The sequence below is a fragment of the Pseudochaenichthys georgianus genome, chromosome 3, assembly GCF_902827115.2.
Source record: "Pseudochaenichthys georgianus chromosome 3, fPseGeo1.2, whole genome shotgun sequence".
NCBI classification, from domain to species: Eukaryota; Metazoa; Chordata; class Actinopteri; order Perciformes; family Channichthyidae; genus Pseudochaenichthys; species Pseudochaenichthys georgianus.
This window is the reverse complement of record NC_047505.1, coordinates 49492605-49517586: the sequence shown is the minus strand read 5'-3', so window position 1 is coordinate 49517586 and position 24982 is coordinate 49492605. Positions and strand designations below refer to the sequence as shown.

Below are 24982 nucleotides of genomic sequence, written 5' to 3'. Positions count from 1 at the left end.
CATTTAGAGTGATGTTTGAAACTCAGTTAATGCTCATTCACTGGAGCTTTCCCAAACAACAACCCACGTAATTATTACATTCAAATTAAGTGCATTATTCAAGTGTACATTCACTTTGGAGAATAACACGGGGGAAGTTAGCGGAAGTGCTCTCTTTTCCTCTCTCTCTCTCTCTCTCTCTCTCTCTCTCTTTTCCTCTCTCTCTCTCTCTCTCTCTCTCTCTCTTTTCCTCTCTCTCTCTCTTTTCCTCTCTCTCTCTCTCTCTCTCTCTCTCTCTCTCTCTCTCTCTCTCTCTCCTGACAGCCTGTCAGTATCTCACGCAGCTCACTGATCCAGTAATGAGTGACCCGACAGTGAAGAATAAACACATGTATAACTAGTGTAGCTTGTTCCAGAGGTAGATAAACTAGCTAAGTGTGTCTAACTCTCAGTGTGTGTTGCTCCGCCCACCGGTCCGTCACAGCGGGCGGAGCTGCAGGATTTCTATTTTACTGTCTTTTTCGGACACCTTAAAATACTGCCAGACCGGTGAAGCCATTTTGGCGAGCTTGTTTTGCCGCGCACCGTATTTTTACGTCATTATTTGACGTCATGCGATCGGCATTTTTAGAGAGCACCGATCGATCGAAATTTTTGTATTAAATTATTACCCATCTTTGTCGAAGCCAACATTCCAAGCCCTTGGGATGTAGGGTCATGATGATGGGACATTTTCTTGGGTATCATTGCCACAAGAAAAGGGTTTTATTATGAGAATCCAGAATTAATGCCAGAGCATGTTGTACGTTCAGCAGTCATCTGGGTCCATCATGTTCCAGCACACCTGTTTTTTTTTAAGTGTTTCAGTCTAAGGCTATGCCTCGGGTGCTTCAAAAGACACCTTTTGTATGTCGTGCCAAAATATCGGTCACTAAGTACGCTTCAGTGTGAGGCGGCAACCACCTCAATGATCTCTTTTCCCATCATGCCCAAATTAACAGATGGCTTCGGTTCACATGAAGGCATTTCTGCACCACACCTCTCTCTCTCTCTCTCTCTCTCTCTCTCTCTCTCTCTCTCACACCTTACACATGTATCTGGCCTTCTTACCTTTTAATTCCCCCTCAATGTTCCCTCTTTGTACCTCTGCCTTTTGACATTTGTCTTTAGCTGCATAAAGGCCTAAAAGCTTTGTAGGATTAGCGAGTGTCCTACTGAGCTGATTTTGAAGCTATTGTTTATGATGTAGAATCTTTATGAAAAGCTTCGGAGAGTCCTTCAGTGATGCTAACTGATAGATTGCCTTGTTTTTGAGATGTTTGTCCAGTTTGCACTAAAGTCTGACAGCTAGATGATTGCAATAGCAGTATGGATGCAGTAATTGCACTGTTTTATCTCCCAATACTGATTCCAGCACACACACACTTGTGCTTATGTGAGTTCAAACATAGATGGGATTTATTCATTAAATTACATACGAAAAAACCTGTTTTGGAAAATAATGAAATTAAAATAAAGGTGGCTTTGGAAAATACTCATGTCAACAGAGGAATGAACAAGGATTTACCACAGTGCAATATTGTGAACTGAATCGCGTTGCTATGCCAATAATCGGTGTACAAATACACAACACTGCCTGGTAATACAGGACACTTTGACTTCAGTGCTATGACTGCTCAGGTCAGGTACACACCTGTAGAGATGTACGTTGAAAACAATCCAATCCACTTTATTTATATAGCACAGTTTAAAAACAGAGGGTTTGTCAAAGTGCTTCACAATGAACATAACATTATAATAAAATATACACGAATAGATAAAAGGCACACATAAGAAAAGATAAAAAAGCACACATAAGAATAAATACAAGGCACATAAAGGCTATGGACAGACAGTGAAAGCATACAAATAGGTATGACGTAGGTCAGACTGACTGGTAAGCGAGGGAAAAGAGGTGGGTTTTTAGGCGGGACTTAAAAGCTTCAAGAGTGGGCGACAATTTAACATGAGGGGGCAGGTCGTTCCAGAGCCCGGGGGCTACCGATGAGAACGCTCGGTCGCCCCTGGTCTTTGTTGTTGGGACTACAAGCAGCAGCTGATCAGCCGACCTCAAAGCCCTTGAAAAACAAGCATTTAGTCAATTGACAAACGCACCGGTAACCGTTACCATTATTTGTCATTTTTCAAACAGAAATGTCAAACACTTGATTCCAGTTCCTTCTAAGATTTGCTGCTCGTTCTTGTTCATTTCAATGCAGACATCAAGGACATCTCTTTGCAGTCTAGGAGATTGTATTGGCATGTTCTGCTGTTCGAGAGACCAAACAACTCATCATGTATAATTGAAATGGCTTGTTGAAGACCTAAGTGTATGCAGGTGTTATCACAGCGAGCTCTAAATGAAGGAGGCCCATTCCACAAGTCCTCCGAGCATTGAAACTCAGTGCGTCTCTGGCTCGCTGTCAGAAGGGCTTTTAGCACTTAGCATTCAGATTTCACTCATGCATGCATACAGCACAAATCATCTGAAAAACAAGACTAGCTTTCACTGCAGCAGCGCTAACATTACAGGCCATCAGTGAGCATGACCCGCAACATTTCCCTGACACCGGAATAATCGTGCCAGAAGGAAATGTTGCGGAGAAAGGGATAACACTTTTCCTCCCTCTCAGGAAATCTGTTCCTCGCGATTACATAACATTACTATGATATATACAAGTTGGATCTGATAAGCAGTGCCAAGGGTCCACGTGTTCCCGAGGCAGAGATGCAACTTGATCCCAGAAGGAGGGGCAGGAGATGTTAGGCTGCGCTAACACGTGATGCCAGACGAGCTGTTTGCTGTGAAGTGAAACCTAGAGGTGCTGCTGTGGAGTGGAAATACTCACGTCTCAGGAGATCAGTTTAACTAGAAAGGTTTATTATGTTGCGCTGTGATAGAAGCAAATGCCTTCTTTATAGCTTGATGTTTACGCGTGCTTGAAAGTAAATTAAATGGGATCATACAGGCCTTTTAAAAATCCTTAAATTCAATTACAACGCATTAGATGATGTTGCATTAGTGTGAGGCTTTGGGCTGATGGGTGTTAATGACACAGAATGAAACTACGCAGAGTGTGTTGCAGACTGTAGCTGCTGAGTTTCTCTTACCCTTAAATGAAACCTAACGTCTCCGTGACAGAAGCTGGAGTCTCTGCAGGGAAACGGATTGGGTCATTAGAAATAAGAGTTGTTTTCATTATACTAGAACAGGAGGGGCTAGAAATGGAAACAGAAACCTTTTCCTCTTTGAGAAAACCCGAACAACAACAGATTAAAACATGCATAACAGGTGGCATTTCAATCGACTTGGTCACCGCATTAACGATGGGGAAATCCCATGTAATGATTTAATAAAAGCTCAAAGTATTGTGCGACAAAAAGACAAGTTACTCAGTTTTCATTATCTTTGACTAAACAATAAGTCGGTGAAATAAAACTTTTTTTTATTTGTGCTCAACTCTCAAAATGTTCCCTCGAGTTAAAACCACAGTCATGATGGATTTGTCTGTGTGGCATGTGTGGCATGAAGCATAGTTCTCAAGCATTATGCAACAGAGGAAACTTGTGTTTTTGTTGTTGTGGGCTTATCATAGCGGCTGTTTACATTGGCACTGTTCGATGCTGGCATGAAGATGATCAGAAGCAACACATGTTAATACTTCCAGGCACACGTGCTTTAATGTTCAAACAGCTCTTTATTTCTCTCATACTGCCTGTGCTGCAGCACCTCTTTTCACCCTCTGTCTGAAACCAGAGCCCAGTCTGCTCTGATTGGTTAGCTGGCCGGCTCTGTTGGGATTGGTCAACCGCTTAGAGATGTCCCGCCCCTACGCCTAGCACGTACAATGTGTTGGAGCGCTAGCTAGGGCTGCTCAATTAATCGTATTTTAATCGCAATTACGATTTTGGCTTGCAAAGATTACGAAAGCAACGTAATTGAAATAAAACGAGTTGTTTTTGTTGAATTATACTTTAAGTTCAGGGTAAGCAACTGTTAAAAACATAATGTTCACATTTTTTTTTTCAATAAATGGATGTTTTCAAAGTAAATGGATCGTTTTGAATAATCGTGATATCAATTATTGACCGAAATAATCGAGATTATGATTTTTGCCATAATCGAGCAGCCCTAGCGCTTGCCAATAGAAGCACATTTTTCACATTTTGTTTTGACATTATTATAATTATGAAAACATTACGTAGGCTAGTTCAAGCCCTTTTTGAGACGGCTGCAAACATGTGAATGTTTTTCAACTATTCGCTGCTGTACAGTGTCCCGTTGTCTGATACGCTTTCAGAGTAGCTTCCTTGTTTTATATTTCATATTCATCTCTATTCACACACTTGCATAACGTTGTGTTTTTAATGCTGTTCTGTTTCGTTTCCAGTATTTAGGGGGTGGTTACTTTTCTCTAGGTCACCATGATCGCATTTAGCTAGGGAGAACAATGTTTTATTCTGTATCTATTTCCCCCACAAAGTGAGCAGAAGTGAAACATCTTAGTGCTGCTACATGTCACTGTGGACTAACGGCTTCGGGCCTTGTATATTGCACATGTCTTTTATTTTGAAAAGTGTTCCCCCTCCCGTTCTTTCTGTTACTCCTGATTATGTTCACCTGGTACCCTGTGTTGTCTCCTTCCCCCCCCACCTGTGTCTAATTGCTGATTAGTGGGTGTGTATTTAGGCTCTGTGTTTCCTGTTTAGTTAGGCTGGGTCGTGTGTGAGGTCCTTGTGGTGACTGTGTTCACGTGAACGGCAGATTGAGGCTGTGTCATACGTTTGAGTAATAAATGCCCACACCGGGTTGTCTTTTGGACGCTCTGCCTCCTTGCTTGGTCTGGGCCGCTCAACGGTCAGCTTCACAGTCTGTGACCCAAGAAATAATAACGGTGAAACCCAAAAAGGTTGTCTGTAGTCAGAGGAAGTGTTGTTGTAACACGAAACCCAGAAACCTATATGGACAAACAGTTCTCCGTGTGGTGCAATTCAAAGAAAAGGGCAGTGAGTGTCAAAAGCTTGTCCAACTTTCTGTGGCATACGCAGACTTTACTCGTTCTATTTTTAAAAGCTGTGACATGACTTTTTGCCAAGAGGAGTTGCCTATTATGGTCCTCATGTGTTTTTGTGTTTTGTTGGTCAGTGGGAATGTCAGCGCATGCGACCTCGGCGACCTGTTCCAAGGACAAATGTGGAACTGAGTACATATTATTTTTACTCACACAACTTTGGCACTCAGTTATGGTTCTTGTTGTGTTTTTGCTCAGCCCTAAAAAAAGGAACATTTGGTTTGGCTTAACATTGAAATTACAACCGGATAGAAGTGACGCCTTTTGGATTGCAGTTAATTATTCACCTGCACAGACACCTGATAAACAACTATCAGGTGGCGACTTGCGCTATAAACACATCACAAGTAAGGATGCCAGCGATTATTCGAATATTCGTTACAGTCTCCATAATCGAATATTATTTTTAAAAATCGATTTTATTTATATATATTTTTTTAATTATTATTTATGTATTTTTTTTATTTTTCTGGCTTAGTTTCAACCAAAATATATATTTATATATATATATGCTAATAATAGTAATAGTATTAATAATTGTAAATGGCCATTGGTCACACCACCAGTTTGTTTTACTGTAAACTTGGAGGAAGCCCCCGTGCAGAGCAGACTGCTCTGCACGGGGGGGTCGAATAATCGATTATTATTCGCCAGGGCTGCCGAATAATCGATTTTGATCATGGTCAGTTTCTGGCAACCCTAATCACAAGTAGGTTGAAAGAGAGTGTCGGTAGGAAACAGCATTGTCAAATAGTTTTCTTGAAGCCCATATTGGACGGTTCAATTTTCTTAAATGTTTTGTATCACCAAGACATTTGTTGTTTTGTATCACCAGACAAAAAGCAGCAGAATTTAAGAACAATGTGCTTTTTTATGGTAAGTTATATAGTGATGGTGATATTCAACAACATTATGGATATTTCACACCTGTATTTATAATTTCATGTATTTATTATGTACAGTGTACATTAATAAACATGGGCTATTGTTCATCTGTAGTCCCTGGACAGCTGTTGTAAAGTCAATCACACTAAAAATAAATGATATTTAATAAAATCCTTTAAAAAAAGAAGCTCACCATTTTGGGAATGCTAATAAAAAACCAAAAATCCCATTTTCCCTCTTATTTTCTCAGTGATTTGATTATTTGACATACAGACAGATTATTTATGCGTTTAAATATGCACGTAGAGAGAAGCTTTCCTTCGACGTTGAGTCAGTGTGACTCAAAGCCTGACTTGTGTACCTGGCATCAATGGCATTAAAACGAGAACACGCTGCTGAAGGTTAATCCATAGGTTAATCCAATGTGTCTGTGTCCCTTTGAAATGATTACTGATAATCCATCTTCATATGTATGTCCATAACGGAGTTTTCTTATTAGCTGCTATGACAGCTTCCGGTTCCTGGGCATTCTGGCTGCGCATCACTCATTCACCAATGGGTAATGTTTAGATGGATTTTAGGAACTTCCCCAACTCCCCAACATGCACCCCCAACTCTGACTGACTTCGCGCGTCCCTGTGTAACTGGGAAACTGATGGAATTGGATTGTGGTGTTTTTGCAACTTCAGCATAGGGGATTGATTGGGATGTTTATTGAACTTCAGCTTTCAACTGACTTACCTTCGAAACACATGTATGGCTCTGCCGCTCAGCGCTGCTGCTTGCTTCAGTCTGTGTCTGCGTTCTTTCGCACCTGCCTGTAATCTGAGAAGGTCCCGCCTCTCTGGCTGGCTCCCGCCTGGAAAATCTTCAGTGTTGATTGACACTTCAGTAATGGCCTATCAGATAGCGCTGTGGGCGGGACATTGCTCGTGTACACAGAGTGGTGGCTGCAGCCAGAGAAACGGCCGCATCAGAACCAAAGTTTTATCGGCAATTTGATAATAAAAAAAGTGGCCGATACCGATAATCGGTCAAATGCGGAATATCGGTCGACCCCTAGAATTTACCTTAGAATAAAGAAAACCAATATTGATTCTGACTTTTCTACATCCAACTCACAGGTTTATCATAGCTTTGAGAAAAAAGATGATTAATTTACCCTTTTTAGAAGATATAGATATATATAAGATTTGTTCTAGGAATGTCATTTTCGAGCCTGAGACCTGGGAAACAGGCTCCGGGCTTAACTGGTTAAAGGATCTCAGGATAGGCTGCATTAAAAAAGGTTTTTAACTTTGATTTAAAAGTAACCCAGGGTTGGGGCGGACCTCAGAGTTAAAGTAGTGTTTCTAATTGAAATGAAATGTATAATGGATGCTACCACAAAAACCCACTTTTCCCTCTGTCCTCACAACGCTGTGTTCTGTCTGCAGGTTGCACGAGGAGGTCAGCGACTTCTTCGAGTACATCTCTCCACGACCGGAGGAGGAGAAGATGAGGCTGGAGGTGGTGGACAGAATAAAGGGAGTCATCCACGACCTGTGGCCCAGCGCTGAGGTACACACCGCCTCTCAATCATTTCATTTGTATTTGTTCCGTTCACGGTATGCACATCTTAATGTATGATAATTATCTGCAAAACATGTCTCAATAAACACAGCACACTCGGAAAGGAGCAGGGAGAAGAAAATAATCTTATATTACCTCCCCTTTATCTAAATAAATAGAAATAGATGGTCTGTCCTTCATATCCTGCATCTTAGGAAAATAAGAGAAACACAAAAACCTGCTCACTTGACAGTTAACGGAAATAAATAAAACACAAAAACATCACATGTACCAGGAAAAGTTCAACACCTGAGTCCTACTGGAGTAGAAGGGGGGAAAGCGGCGCATAATAATAATGATGATGGGAACTGCAAATAAAGAACTTACTGTTTTTCATCGATATATTATAGGTCGCAGATACAAAACATGTCTCTGAAGTAAGGCTGTACCCGAATATTCGTTCGTTGGAGTACTATTCGGGTTTCAATTTCGTTATTCGTTTTGTTTTTTTTTTCGTTTTTTTTTTTTGGAATTAATTGAAATCTCAAATCAACGTAAGAGCTTGTGCCTCTTCGGGGGGTGCTAACACTTAACCATAAACGTTATCGTTTACTTTCTCTGTCTTTATATGTAGATATTACTTTTCTCCGTTAATCTCCGATACGTTGTTTCCATAGCAACAACATCTTCCTGTCAACAGTGCTAACTCTCCTTCAAAATAAAAGCATGTCCATAAATAGGAAGCCAAGCCAAATTACAGACATATACAACAGTAACGAACACAATGCGATATCCTTTTCAATTTCAAAGAACACACATTGGGTTGCATTAACAAATAACTATAAAACAACAATACTGTTGGCTAATGGCTACACAAGACAACACATCGTTATGACATCATAAAGTGACCACAATCTGATCAGCGCATTTTCAGACAGGTTTTTATAGAAATGGATCAAAAAGAGAGAATCTTTGTTCTTGAAACTTTCAGAGTCTCTTTCCACAGAGGGGACACATGTTGATGAAGAAGAGACATGAAGAAGAGGGGACACATGTTGATGTAGAAGAGACATGAAGAAGAGGGGACACATGTTGATGAAGAAGAGGGGACACATGTTGATGAAGAAGAGACATGAAGAAGAGGGGACACATGTTGATGTAGAAGAGACATGAAGAAGAGGGGACACATGTTGATGGAGAAGAGGGGACACATGTTGATGTAGAAGAGGGGACACATGTTGATGTAGAAGAGGGGACACATGTTGATGTAGAAGAGACATGAAGAAGAGGGGACACATGTTTATGTAGAAGAGACATGGAGAAGAGGGGACACATGTTGATGTAGAAGAGGGGACACATGTTGATGTAGAAGAGACATGAAGAAGAGGGGACACATGTTGATGTAGAAGAGACATGGAGAAGAGGGGACACATGTTGATGTAGAAGAGGGGACACATGTTGATGTAGAAGAGACATGAAGAAGAGGGGACACATGTTGATGTAGAAGAGACATGAAGAAGAGGGGACACATGTTGATGTAGAAGAGACATGGAGAAGAGGGGACACATGTTGATGTAGAAGAGGGGACACATGTTGATGTAGAAGAGACATGAAGAAGAGGGGACACATGTTGATGTAGAAGAGACGTGAAGAAGAGGGGACACATGTTGATGTAGAAGAGACGTGAAGAAGAGGGGACACATGTTGATGTAGAAGAGACATGAAGAAGAGGGGACACATGTTGATGTAGAAGAGACATGGAGAAGAGGGGACAGATGTTGATGTAGAAGAGACATGGAGAAGAGTGGACCCATGTTGATGTAGAAGAGACATGGAGAAGAGGGGACACATGTTGATGTAGAAGAGACATGGAGAAGATGGGACACATGTTGATGTAGAAGAGACATGGAGAAGAGGGGACACATGTTGATGTAGAAGAGACATGAAGAAGAGGGGACACATGTTGATGTAGAAAATACATGAAGAAGAGGGGACACATGTTGATGTAGAAAATACATGAAGAAGAGGGAACACATGTTGATGTAGAAGAGACATGAAGAAGAGGGGACACATGTTGATGTAGAAGAGGCATGAAGAAGAGGGGACACATGTTGATGTAGAAGAGACATGAAGAAGAGGGGACACATGTTGATGTAGAAAAGACATGAAGAAGAGGGGACTCATGTTGATGTAGAAGAGACATTAAGAAGAGGGGACACATGTTGATGTAGAAGAGACATGAAGAAGAGGGGACACATGTTAATGTAGAAAAGACATGAAGAAGAGGGGACACATGTTGATGTAGAAGAGACATGAAGAAGAGGGGACACATGTTGATGTAGAAGAGACATGAAGAAGAGGGGACACATGTTGATTTAGAAAAGACATGAAGAAGTGGATTTTGCACAATAGGTGTCCTTTAAGAAAATAATGACTTCTGTCCTTTGTGGTTGTGGTTTGAATCGCGGCGTGTGACGGAGCGTGATAATCAGATTGAGAATTGCCCCCAGCTGTTTCCTAAAAATCTTGGCTCTAATCTGAAAGCTACTTGGCATAAGGGCTGAGGCTATATCAAGAAAACATAACATTAACCAAATTACTCGTATTTAACATGAAAAAACGGTCCAAACAGCTCTATCCACTATCGCGTACTCATGCGATTAAAAGATTTGTGCGGTGCCCCCACAAATAGATTCTGTGGGAAACACTGACACCTATGATATTACATTTCCAAAACTTAAGTCGGGTATAAAATACATCTACTCGTATATCACCAACTGATCAAATATCCAACCAATTTTGGCCGAACAACTGGTTCAACAGGTGGGAAATGTTCTGTTCACTGGTTTAATGCTGAAACCAGACTACTTTGACACAGTGGCTTTTCTGTGTCGTTAGCACAGTTAGCATACGAGCTAGCTAACGCCTTTCATACAGCTTCCTGTTTGCTGTGTTTGGGCCGTGTTATCAGCGCCGCCTCAGACTTTCTCTGACGCTGACTTTGATCCCGCTGATAGAGCAGTTTGCCTCGAAGGTTGTCTGCTCCGAGCTTAAAGCTGTTCCTAAATTAAGTAAATGTTCCTTTACTCCTTTTCCACTGTGGAGTGAGCGATGGTGAATCATCCACTCAACCTGGCGCCTGTTTAATTAATGAGCTTAGATGCATAGACGTCTACCAGGCGCTCGCAAATGTTTCCACACCGTCTCAACAGGTGCAGATGCAGGCTTGTCTGGGTCAGATGCACTAAAGCAGGTCTAGGAATTAAAAAAACAGTATAATCACAAGATGTGATTCAGGACTCCCTGGAAGAAGAGATCTTGTATCTCAATAGGACATTCCTGGATAAATAAAAAAAAAAAAATGTAATATAGTGTATTCTATTTCTATCCCTCTGTCTACAGAGTTTATACCAATACCTACTGTTGATTCTGTAAATACTTTGATTTGATGTGTTTATCCTTATATTATATACAGGGTGTCCGCGGGGTCTTAAAAAGTATTGCAAGTTGATAAATCAATTTAACGAAAATTAACACTATTAAAAGTATTAAACAGCATTTTCCAAGGTATTACATTTTGTAGCTTGTTTTCAATAAGTATATAAAGAGGTTGTGTTCTACAGTGTGCCTGAATGTAATCATGGCGTAGGTGTGTAGTGTGATTCTGTGTAGTTTATTCATGGCATCCCGTTGGGTTAGACGTCATCTGAACAGGACATCGCTCGCTCACTGCTTGATAGCGCGAAGCTCCGTTTACGCCGGTTGCTAAGCAACATCGTTATGGGGAAATGCAAGTTTGCGTCCAAATGGTTGGAAGATAAGGAGGAAGGACAATCAATACTGTATATAGTCAATGTGAGGTAAAGTGTGTCGCCAAGGTAACCGGTTAGAACTCCAAGTGGCAATGAGTAGTCAATGTGAGGTAAAGTGTGTCGCCAAGGTAACCGGTTAGAACTCCAAGTGGCGATGAGTAGTCAATGTGAGGTAAAGTGTGTCGCCAAGGTAACCGGTTAGAACTCCAAGTGGCGATGAGTAGTCAATGTCAGGTAAAGTGTGTCGCCAAGGTAACCGGTTAGAACTCAAAGTGGCGATGAGGTCTTAAAATGTCTGGAAAGGGTCTTTAAAAAAGGTCTTAAAAGGTTTTACATGTGACTTCATGGTTCCTGCTTCTACCCTGGATATAAAAAACATTGCACTTGACTGCTTCTGGTTTGTCTGAGTACTCTAAGCAATGACAATAAAGTGTAATCTAATCTAATGGAGATATGTAAAGTAGGTTGTCCCGATGAACTATGAAACTTTGAGCTCAGACACTAAACAAAAAGTATTTACAATATATTATTAACACATCTAGAAATGTAGAGAGTTCATGTATTATACAGAAACATAACGAGCTAAAAGGCCTCGTAAGACTAACCAAAACGTGTCTAAATCGAACTACTAAATTGTCCAAAACACTTATCACGGTATTGCAAGGGACAATAATGATATAAATCAAAAGCAATTCAGAATAAAGTACATTTATTACTTCAATATCTAGACCTGGAGAGAGCTCATGTATTACGTAACACATTACCAATAAAACGGACATAAATAAACACTGTCAAACTAAACTAACGACTAAGCGGTCCAAAACATTAATTTAATCGGTCTTAACATTGGTTTAAAACAGGTAAGATATAAAAAACATAAGTGAAAAGGGGAATGTAAAGATACAAATTAAATGCATTTCAGAATAAAGTAAATGTAGGAGTGAACGTTTGACCCGAGACCACCAAAACAAGATTCAAAGTAGCTCAGCATGTGCTGTCACTCCACCTTTTATATAAGTCTTACTCTACACTCATTCACAAACATGGCGCTGCAATCAGCTTAGCCCGGCTCATGTGACCGGCTGTAAAACACAGTTTATACTCCTGTTGATGTGGGACCAAAGGAGGGGTCAAGGCTTAACTCTATTTCTGTTCAGACAACCATTCATTGGGGGGTCAAAGGTGGAAGGGTGGGGATATTTTAGGCTCTATAATAGCGTGCAGGATAAGGACTGTTTTGTTTATCAAATTAGCAAAATGGCCTTGTGCTTGGTTGCAGTAGTACACTTTAATTTATAAACTGCATTAGGTAGGTAGGTAGGTAGGTGGGTAGGTAGGTGCATAGGTGGGTGGATAGGTGGATGGCTAGGTGGATAGATGGATGGATAGATGAATAGATGGATGGGTAGGTGAATAGATAGATGGGTACTTTACTGATCCCAATTTGGGACATTTTGGGGAAAAAGGCAATGTCCATAGCAGAAATTAAGACACACAAAATAAAAAGTCCAAAATATTTCTAAAGTAAAAAAAAAAATTACTTGGCACAATAATACCATGTTGACGTTTTGTTAGGTTGTAGGTTGGCCTGTCATGGGTACACTGACTATCAATGGAGATACTCTTTAGATATGTATGTATTTACTGTTTGTTTATTTTCTATTTGTTTTCCTTTTTAAAACATGTGCAACACTTGTCTACATGCTGCTGGCATAGAACATATTCCCAAATTCGGATCAATATAGGAAATATAAGTTAAACATCCTGCCAGTTATGATTACCATAATATCCAATATGTAACATTTAAATGAAGGATTTATTTATGAATGCCAATCACTTGAAATGCAACTGAACTGCTTTTTAAAATACTCACACACTTGTCTTTCACCCCTGAGAGGTAGTTTTGGTGCCACGCCTGTGCCATTTGTTTAAACTTGTCATTAAACCAACAGTAAGGGCTTTTCTTGCAGCTTGGTGAACAGGTTTATGTAGAAGTGACTAGTGAGGGAGCTTAGTGTGAGAAAACGCAGAAGTTGGTGACACATTTTAACCACGTCTACGTTGTATTGTAACATGGAAAGTGTTAAAGCAACTGTTGATGAAACGATCAGGTGTTCTGGCTGCAGGATGTGCATAAATACATGTACTATATTTAGTAAAAGCTTAATGTGTGTGTAACTGTCTCATTTCCCCAGGTCCAAGTGTTTGGGAGCTTCAGCACGGGTCTTTATCTGCCAACAAGGTGAGACATTTCAAATCAAACTTTATTAATACAACACTTTTCACACACACAAAAGTTAACACCAACCCTCTCTTCCCAAGTATTAAACACAGTGGCATACAACTGGGATTAATTCAGATTCCCATTACTCTGTTGTCGATTAAAGGCACAAAGAAAGGTGTCTTCGGCACCAGCAAACAAAACAATGCTCGCAAACAGAAATCAACAATCAAAGGAATGAATAAACAAAATAAACTATGAACAGTGGTGCAGAACTCATCATTCTAGCACTTCCAGTTTCCTCGTCTCGAAGTAAACGGTTGTTTGAAGGCGTTTGTGGTTAGAAGCTGAAATAAGGTCTGCGGTTAAAGCGAGCTGAAGAGATTTTCACGTTTGATTCTCCAACATAAAATACGTCAGTAAATATCCCACTTGTTAACATCTGAAGCTTCTATATGTTATAAAAACGGCGGTTGTTATAGTTACTGCTCTCAAAAAAGTAAATAGTTACTTTATTAGTTACTAAATTATAAAAGTAACAAGTTACTTTACTTTAAAAATAATAACAATACAAATACACCGTAAGAGAAAAGACAACTCCATCATTGTAGCAATTATCATTATGAAGTGTGTGTGTGTGTGTGTATTTTCCCCATAAGGCAAGACCTGCCCAACTCCGTCTCTGATTGGCTTACCCTGAAATGTTACCCCCAAAAAGTTTTATCTCTTATCGAGAAAGTGCTAACCCAAGCCGGGGGATGGTTATCTGCTTTGGATTAAAGGATCAGGTTTAGTTCACACACACACACACACACACACACACACACACACACACACACACACACACACACACACACACACACACACACACACACACACACACACACACACACACACACACACGTCACCTGTATTATTCGACTCTTGACACCATAATGATCAATGTAATGATGCTAAACTGGATGTCAGTAGGTGATGAGTGTGTGAATCTGTTTCTGTGTGCTTCTGTAACCCTGGAAACCAGATCCTGATTATTCTGATATCTTTTTTGAATAGTGTAAAAAAACCTCTGTATATTGCATATCCTATCGCACTCGCAATATCGGTCAAAATGAATTAGTTTTTCAATGTCCTGCAATCCTGATCCCCTTTAGCATTGGGTATTCTTCTTGGTCTACACACTTTGACACACAGGAACACAACAAACATAAACTGAATTAAATAAATAATCAAGTACTGAAGTGAAACAAAAATAATCCTCTTTAAACTTGTTTGTGTAATGTTTCAAGTATGTGCTTATGTAACATCCTGTATAAAGTGAACACATGGCACTGCTAAAATATTTCACACACACACACACACACACACACACACACACACACACACACACTGTTGCACACTGTTCTTCCACGAGAGGGAAGCAAATCCACCTCTCAGATACCATGTGGAGGATATTTAAAAATGGCTGTTGTAAGTCTTTTTTTTTTTTTAAAGGTCCCATGTCATGCTTTTCCGGTTATCACCCGTCCCCTTGTGCTATGAAGGTTTTTCTGCATGTAAACGGTCTGCAGAGTCACAAACCCTCAAAGTACACCCTGTAGTGAGTGAGCCAGGCTGCGGGTGTGTGTGTTCAGGCTGGTCTCGCTGACGGCCACTGGGCTCACAGGGGGGGGGCGGGGCAGGAGCTCCAACAAGCCGTTTAGGACAGAGAGTGAATACACATGCTATACAGAGATGCTGTGAGAAACCAATGTGAGTTTGGAACATTGAACAATGTAAATGTATTCTAGCAGACCTCAACAATGGAATTATGATCAGTAGAAATGGCCATGACACGGAAGCTTTAAAGGGCTGGCATTTTGTAATGGCCAAAATCATCGCTCTCCCCTTGTGACGCTGTACGAGACGATCCTGTATGTTTCTTCACACCTCACTGACACCTGTCCCCCCCCCCCTGCAGTGACATTGACCTGGTAGTTTTTGGGAAATGGGAGACGCTCCCGCTGTGGACGCTGGAGGAGGCGCTCCGGAAGAGGAACGTCGCCGACGAGAACTCCATCAAAGTGTTGGACAAGGCGACGGTAAGGGAAAGTGTGCTCTGTGTTGTTTGGTTTCACTTTTTAAAGTTCATTTCCCCGCCAAGGATTTAAGATATCTGACAGTTTAATTGAGCCGACAGCTTTACAGCAAACGCACAAATACATCCGTTTGACAAATAGGAACAATAGTACAGTCATTACTCACTGCCGACTCTCATACATCAGGCTTTGGGTGAAAGCCCTTGTTGGCATGCGGTATTCAAACATTAAGCTTCTCTTGACTAGTGCTACAGGTCTTTGCTTTGCAGATCTCGTTTCTTCCTGATCATGTTGATTTAAAAAGTCTTCATAAAGTCTGAAATGTAGAAAGTGTTCTGTTGTTTCCCCTTTTCTTGCCAGTGATTTAAAATGATACCAGTTGAATTGATCCGTCCCCTCGCTCCATGTAAATGCACAAGTAATGCCAGTTGTGACGAAATAGTTTCGTCATTAATCAGGGCTGACTCTCATAAACCAGGTTTCTGATTTACTTTCAAACGCCTCAGGTTTGGACTAACATGTTTTACAGATACAATCATGTTGGTTCTGGTTTCAGACAGAGGGTGAAAAGAGCTGCTGCAGGCAGTAGGGCTGCGCGAGGACGTGCTTGTTTTTTTAAAGGACGTGCGATATTAAGTAGGCAAATGAACTCAAACACGTCATGTTACAATTCTTTTGCTGCTTGCTCCAAAAGGAAAAGGTACTTGAGTGACATGCAGGCTCTGCAGGCACAGCAAACCACCAATCACGATCCTTCTTGATCAGATCATAGCAGGATAACCGAGCTAGCTCAGCTTGTTGCTCTGATAACTTAAGATCCAGAAGTGCGCGACTAAAATCCTTCATCCGGTTAAATATCGTAAAAAAAATACTAAGTGTATGGCGTTAAAGTTAAAGAAAGGATGGTTTTCTTCAATTCCTGTATTTTTTCATATCGCAGCGGGAAAAAATATATATCGCAATATCAGTTTTTTCCAATATCGTGCAGCTCTGACAGGCGGCATGAGAAATAAAGAGCTTTCTGAACATTAAAGCATGGAGACACGTCACCGTAGAGGCATTGCATACTGATATGAACCTGAGAAGCAGCAGGGCCCCTTTAAATTGAACTTGTTGAAACCTGCAGAAGCCCTGACAACGCCACTTAGTGTTACGAGTTATTTTTAAACGTTGCGTCGAATGGATTTAGTTTATATTGCATCAGGATTTGAATACAGCTCTTTGTTTCTTTCAACTTTCACTTTTGTTAGAGATTAGAAATAGCAGATTAGCACTCAATTAGTTTAGGTAAATGGACTGTACTTATATAGCGCTTTCTCCAGTCTTTAAGACCCCTCAAAGCTCTTTACATACTACATGTCGTTCACCCATTCACACAGAGCAGTGTCCCGTACTCTAGGACCTAACATTCACACACCGTTAGCCATCGAGAGCAACTCGGGGTTAAGTATCTTGCCCAAGGATACATCGACATGTTGGCTGCATGGGCTGGGATCGAACCCACAACCTTCTGGCTGAAAGACGACCGCACCCCCTCGCAGCCACAGTCACTAGTTAGGGATTAGTGCAGCATGTGTGTTCTGTTTTCAGGCTTGCAACAGGACCAGTATGGATGCAGGTTTATTTAAAAGGGCTTACAGCACGATGTCTGGAGGCCTTTGAGCCAGCGTCTAGTTGTTGTGGCTTCCTCAGTTTAACACCTGCTCTAATGCGTGTTTCAGGTTCCCATCATCAAGCTGACCGACTCCTTCACTGAGGTCAAAGTGGACATCAGCTTCAACGTGAAGAGTGGCGTAAAAGCTGCCCGGCTCATCAAGGAATTCAAAGAGGTGCGGTGTGCAAAAATGATGCAATTTGGGGGAGATGTTCACACACAACATTTCTTTCCTGTATCCTTCCACCTGAGTATTTTTCATTTAATGCTGCTTCGTAGTTCCCCTTTATTTGGAGACTGCATTCTACTTTTTACAGCTTCAGTTACTTTCAGCTGATTGGCTTATATTCTTCCTCACTATGTTGCCACTGCAGACCGTACATAAACACAAAATGAGGAAAATAAGTTGTGAGAAAATAGAACGGTTATAAAAATACAAATTGTAAATTAAAAAAAACGGAGAAACCATTACAATGAATATAAATACAGAATAAAGTGAAACTATGAGAAACATTTCAATCACAGTGCGGTATATTACATGTTAAAGTAGAGCTGTGCACATGTTAAAGTTAAATACAAAATATGTAGAGCAGCATCAACAAGAGAAGTGTTTATTGCACAGGAGAGTGATTCAATAAAGTGGTTCTTAGTAACATTTTCAGTTTTAAACGGCACTTTTTAACACGTTTAACATCACAGGAGATGCATAAAAAAGGTCTTCTGTGGGACATAAAGGTAATGTTTTCATTCAGGCAATATGAGAATAAGCCAATCTCAAGTTGGCTTCCCATATACTACTCATTAGTATGACAGCACACACAAAATCCTGTTTTTCTAACTTCCTGTTTTCCACCAGAGGGCGCTGTATGCATCTACATTCATTCCTCCCCGTGTGTCCCTGCAGAAATACCCCGTGCTGCCTTACCTGGTGCTGGTGCTGAAGCAGTTCCTCCTGCAGAGGGACCTGAACGAGGTTTTCACCGGAGGGATTGGCTCCTACAGCCTGTTCCTCATGGCTGTCAGCTTCCTGCAGGTAAGAGACGCTCCGTCGTCCACCAGAGCTTCAATGTCTTTATTAGGGAGCGCTCAGAGACACTTTTTATGTCCAAAACGTTGGACACCTGGACAGGCTCCAGTACATCCAGAACTCAGCTGCCAGGGTTCTCACACGCACCAAGCGCTGGCAGCACATCACCCCCCCACTCTCTTCAACGTCCACTGGCTCCCGGTCAAGTCCTGCATCACCTACAAACTCCTCATTGACTAACATGGGGAAAGAGACGTCTGTAAATCGTTGGATTTTTTTTTTTTTAAACTAAATAAACTACCCAGTATGAACGTCTGTTTCGCCCTTATTAAAAACATTCGGTCCTCAAGTTGTAAAATGTGCTAATAACGTTATTCTGGGAGTTATTTCCCTCGGCATTATGAACGTGCATCTAACCCACAAGTCCCTCCACGCCCTCTCCCCTCAGTCCCTCACAGATCTCCTCGACCCTTACATCCCGTCCCGCACCCTTCGATGCTCAGACTCCGGCCTGCTCTCCATTCCCCATTCACGCCTCCGCACCTTCAGGGGCCGTGCCTTCAGTGTCGCTGCCCCCCCCCCCATCTGGAACTCCCTCCCTGCTGAAATCCGTAACTCCCCTTCTCTGAACATCTTCAAATCTGCCCTCAAAACTCATCTGTTCAACAAAGCCTTCCAACATTAACTCACTCCCCCCCCGCAATGTACCGCTTCCACTTCTGCCCCCTGTCTTGTCCTTGTGTGTTTCTTGTTAAGCGACCTTGGGTTAATGAAAGGTGCTATATAAATAAATTATTGTTGTGTTTCTGCCGATACCTACAGCTTTTTCACCCGTCTTGAAGAAATAAGCTTCTAATGTTCCTTTTGTATGTGCACAGCCCACAACAAATAATAGTACAGATGCTGCTTTTATCTAAACTTTTTATAGTTTGTTTTATTATTTTTTTGATGTCTGATCCATTGATTTAGCCGTTATCAGCGAACCCTAGTTTTTACTCATGTTGTGGTTCTTTCTTGCTTATGAAAAACTGATATTTGGCCCTTGAACTTTAGTAGCTTTATTTGTATCCGTCTGATAAGCTTTTCAGAAAAATCAAAGCTCTGAGGAGAAAACAGCCCGAATCACAACGATCTGCTGCCTTTAGTGAAAACATTGCAAAACGTTTGTGCTCACACTTCCATTCCTTTTTCAAATCACTCACTTATGCAATAATCCTGAGGTGGTGCCGTGTTACCTTCCAGCTTCACTACAGGGAGGATGTGTGCAGTCCCAACATCAACTTCGGCGTTCTGCTCATCGAGTTCTTTGAGCTCTACGGTCGCCACTTCAACTATCTGAAGACAGGCATCCGGATCGCTGACGGAGGCTGCTACGTGGCCAAAGACGAGGTTCAGAAGAGCATGGACAGCTACAGGCCCTCCATGCTCTACATCGAGGACCCTCTGCAGCCAGGTGGGCACAGTGGACACGGAGGAGAAAAAAGGGTTAGGCCAGGGGTGTCCAAACTAACTATAAATGTAATAATATATTACACCGTGTGTTAATAAGACCACTTTTCAAATAAATTCAGTCGATTCAAGTTGGAAACATTTTCTAACATAAGTTAAAGCATCATTTACCTACATTTGATTGATTTTGCTAACTTATAACTGAACTTATGAGGCGATATACCTCTAGTGAGTGGCCCAGCCCTTCGTATATTGTTCTGTATGTGTGGCCCTTAAGCATATCGTGTGTCTCGCATTCACACAATCTCACCGTCTGATTTCTTTCCAACAGATAACGATGTGGGTCGCAGTTCATACGGGGCCATGCAGGTGAAGCAGGCGTTTGACTACGCCTACGTGGTGCTCAGCCACGCCGTGTCCCCCATCGCCAAATACTACCCCAACAACGAGACCGAGAGGTGAGATCTGATTACATTCAACTTTGTTGAGTGGTGCAGAAATGTGGATTTCCAAAAGCACGTTCAAAAAACCATTGCTTTGTAGACAAGAGAACACTAAGTGGTGACATGCTGACTTATCAGGTTTTAGGACTCATTCCTGCACCACTCCATGGCCACTGCACATAGTACAATGAAATAGAGCTTGCATCGAACTAGGGGTCGACCGATTATCGAGGCCGATATTCCGCATTTTACAGATTATCGGTATCAGCTAGGGATGCATATCGTTGACTTTTTTACGATACCGATACCACTGAACGATACCGATACTCAACCGATACATATCGTGATACTTTGAAAATGTATCATCCCACAATTACTCCAATGAAGCGCTTTACGATATAGTTAACATGTCAAATGAATATTAAATTCAATTGTGGGACTTCTTGGACCTTTTAGTATTGAACAAACAATGAAGAATACATAAAATATGAAGAAAAACGATTATGCAATCTAATTTATAACACCCGCCATCACGGGCCACGGACTCACTTATAAAATTAATTGGGGGAAAAAACGGATCTGATTTCGGTACGGTATACCGTAGCCACCAGTATCCGGTATTTCGGTGATACCGGATACCGGTATGCATCCCTACAGCTTTTTTTAAATCAAATTGCCGATACGACTTTGGCTCTGATGCGGCCGTTTCTCTGGCTGCAGTCATCACTGGGGCGGGTAGCGTCTCGCAGCGGAGAAACTGACGCGCTGGGACGGCTGCTAGTGGAGCCTCGCAGCTTTCTGCTCCACAATCTGGTGCTGCTGAATTGGGACTACTCAATGAGTGAGACTCAAATATCAGAAGTTCAGAACAAGTTTTAGTAGTTTTTATTTTTACTTCATTTACTTTACTCGGGGTCACAGAGAGGAAACCAGTTTTAAGATGTTGAAAAGTTCATTAAACATAAAAAGGGATTTAAAGAAGTTATTCTACATTTTGACACCAAGATTTTCCAAATATCGGTTATCGGTCTCCTTGATTACTAATAACCGGTATCGGCCTTGAAAAAGCCATATCGGTCGATCCCTACATCAAACCAAAAATAGTGGATAAGGTACGGATGAGGTTACAGTATATGCATGTTGTGATATATGCAAATAATACAATGACGGCATAAATGAAAAGAATAAAGCTTGCTAAAAGTCAGAAAATCTCCATATTGGCTGCTGTGTCGCTTTAAGTTTGGGGAGCGCTTGATGTGATATGCAGACGCGTTATTTGGGGGGAGAGCACGCATTTTAAACCCATTTTTGTAAACGACCTCGGCCCAGTTTAACTCCTGGTGTGACATATCGGTTTTTATGTCTGTGAGAGGAAGAGAGGGCAATGGGAGAGAGCAAGAGCAGCAAAACCCCAAAGCAAGTCTCATGTAAAAAAAGTACCAGACACACTTAATGTTGGCGCTATAGTCATATTTTTAGATAGCAAGGATGCTTGACACATTGAGTTTATGCGACATATCGCCCGGCCCTACAGGGCACAGTACCATCTGTTTTCAGACCGCTGTATACACACACTGGTTTAACAGGTTTACCTCTCTGTTTCCCATCGCAGCATACTGGGTCGAATCATCCGAGTCACACAGGAAGTGGACGACTACAGGGAATGGATCCGGAAGAACTGGGGGAGCCCGTCTCAGAACGACCTGCCGCTCAACAGTACGACCAAAGTCCTTACATTTCTTAACATATATCTTTGCATCTAAATATTGACTCTAAATCTAAGGGAGGCAAAGGGAAGATGTCCAGTTACTGGTCCCAGCAGCATGGCTTTATTAAGACTGGGCCAATTGATTGATATTAATCTGTGGTTATATGGTACTAGATTCAGTTTTTAGTTTTTGATATTGTCGGTCTGGTTTTAAAGGCAGCGTTACAGTAACGTTATGCCATTTGTATGATGTAACTGCACTGTTTGTTAGCTTTTACCCACTTGGTCATTAAATCCACATAAATAATGATTATATCTTTTGATTAGACATTTGAGTTATTTTGGACAATTTTAAAATACAGGATTACCAATAATATGCCACAGAAAACCCACTGGCCTCATTTGAGAACTCTCCGTAAATAATGTCGAAGTTCATAATGCTGTCGAGAACACAAGATGAGATTTATTAGTGATGGCAAAATAATAAAACATATAATTAAAAACAACAATAAATGTAAAAAATAGAAAGGTGTGAATATTATTTTGTCTTACGTCTCTCCTCTCCGTTTCTACAGAAAATGACGTCAGGCAGTTTGAGTCCAAGCAGCTCGATGAGTGCAACAACAACGTCCCGGATGATGAAGATGACGACGAAGATGAAGATGTTGTTGTTCTACCGTCAGCGCCCTGTAGCAAAACCTCCTCAAACTCCTCCTCGCCGTCCCCCTCCCTGCGCTCCTCTCCCTCCTCCCCTCTGTCGCCTTCTTCCTCCTCCTCCATCTCCACTTCCAGCGACGCGGTCAGTACATACACACACACACACACACACACACACACACACACACACACACTAAATGTACTTTTGTACTTAGGGTTTTTAGTGGTTTTCCTATTAGATCAGAAAACATGTGATTCAACAACCAATTGGCTAACTTTGCAAAGGGGCACCATATTTTTCTACTAAATATATATGTGAAATGAAACGTGTAGAGGCCAGTCATGACATTAATACTTTGGATACAGTGTATTTAGTACATTGGATACAGTGTATTTAGTACATTGGATACAGTGTATTTAGTACATTGGATACAGTGTATTTAGTACATTCATTGGATGCAGTATATTTAATACATTGGATGCAGTATATATATATATATATATATATATATATATATTTAGTACATTGGATACAGTGTATTTAGTACATTCATTGGATACAGTGTATTTAATACATTGGATGCAGTGTATTTAGTACATTGGATACAGTGTATTTAGTACATTCATTGGATACAGTGTATTTAATACATTGGATACAGTGTATTTAGTACATTGGATACAGTGCATTTAGTACATTGGATACAGTGCATTTAGTACATTGGATGCAGTGTATTTAGTACATTCATTGGATACAGTGTATTTAGTACATTGAATACAGTGCATTTAGTACATTCGATACAGTGTATTTAATACATTGGATACAGTATATTTAATACATTGGATACAGTGTATTTAGTACATTGGATGCAGTATATATATATATATAATACATTGGATGCAGTATTTAGTACATTAGCACGGTGGCGAGGTTTGAATCTCCTTTTCTCCTGCTTGTGTCTCAGGACTCTGACGGGACGCCCTGTAAGACGGCGAAGCAGCAGCCGCCGCCGCCCGGCCGGGGGAACAGCAAACACAGAGAAAAGTCTGCGGTCGTCAATAACAACCGATCACAGAGCAACAGCAACAGCACTCCAGCAGGAAGCAACAAGGGAGGAAAGGTACGCAACTATATATGTGTGAATATGTTTAAAAAGAAACTTTGAATTTTGCACATTTCCTCTCACACTACCTCTTTTAAATCAGCACAGCTCTCCACTTTAAATACAGTATACAGTATTTGTCCTATGTCATTGTACTTGACTGTACTCAGTTTCTCACGTATTATATGTTGTGTTAATATTGACTTTATTTTGTATTTGTAACAATATTCTTAAAATTGATTCTTTAAATAGCTGTATTTTGTTTTGCTGCGTATTCTTCCATCTGTGTCTCTGTCTGTATGCACTTCATACACCAAAGCAAATTCCTCGTATGCGTACTTGGTAATAAAACCGATTCTGATTCGATCTTTAATTTTACATTACAATATTACTTTAATGGTCAAATCAAGTCTGAAATTCGACTTGCGTCACAGCAGCTCCTTTTGCAACGTTAACAAGGACACCATTTTGTTTTTTTATGTGAAAGTTTGACTTATTTGTGTAGGTTTATTGATGTTTCTTTGTCAGTCAGGTCTCTCTCCTGACATTGAAACATTAAATGACATTATAAAATAAGAAACGACACAACTCAAAATTCTTCTGTATCACGAATAGCAATATATTTCAAAATATCCCGAAAGTTCACAATTAAATCCAATTTAAAACGGTCCACTTCGGGTTTTCTATAACAAAAATATGCAATGGTCCACAAATCACAGTTCTCTTGTTCAAAGGAAAGTTCAAAATTAACCAAGCTTGATAAACATCTTCGTTTAGGAAACAAACAAAAGAAACTTGTCTTCAAAATAAATAAAACCGTCAATTTCACATAGCATCAAAATCATTGAGCGTGCATTCGACCCATGGATGTATAATAAGAACTGGATACAGCGTGGGAGGCGGGGCCTGAAGCGCAAAACGTCACAAAAGTATTCATATAATCCGTTCTTATTGAACATCCATGGGTAAAGGTAAAACTCATGTAGTACTGAACACGTCGCATGAACGTGCCGGGCTGCGTGGTCCCGTGGGTTAGATGCACGTTCATAATGCCGAGGGAAAAAAATCAGAATAACATCATTAGCACATTTTACAACTTGAGGACCGAATGTTTTTACATACAAACGTTCATACTGGGAAGTTTATTTAGTTTAAAAAAATTATCCAGCGATTTACAGACGTCTCTTTCCCCATGTTAGTCAATGGGGAAAAGTGTTTCCGGGCCCAGCGACTGATACGGAAGTGTAGTACCGCCGTTTGGCCACAACGAATATTTTCCTCAGAGTCCGGCACACTTCCTGGGGGCT

General features: G+C 40.9%; 1 protein-coding gene across 1 annotated transcript in view; it reads left to right on the top strand.

The window, feature by feature from the left end:
• The window catches only part of tent4b (terminal nucleotidyltransferase 4B), a 39718-nt gene that overhangs the window by 12334 nt on the left and 2402 nt on the right, over positions 1-24982 (top strand). The window contains exons 2-11 of the mRNA XM_034077383.1: positions 7412-7535; positions 13534-13580; positions 15520-15640; positions 17359-17466; positions 18196-18324; positions 19561-19771; positions 20099-20225; positions 21823-21926; positions 22494-22717; positions 23538-23693. Coding sequence (XP_033933274.1) covers positions 7412-7535; positions 13534-13580; positions 15520-15640; positions 17359-17466; positions 18196-18324; positions 19561-19771; positions 20099-20225; positions 21823-21926; positions 22494-22717; positions 23538-23693 — 1351 coding nt within the window. The remainder of the gene's footprint in view (positions 1-7411; positions 7536-13533; positions 13581-15519; positions 15641-17358; positions 17467-18195; positions 18325-19560; positions 19772-20098; positions 20226-21822; positions 21927-22493; positions 22718-23537; positions 23694-24982) is intronic.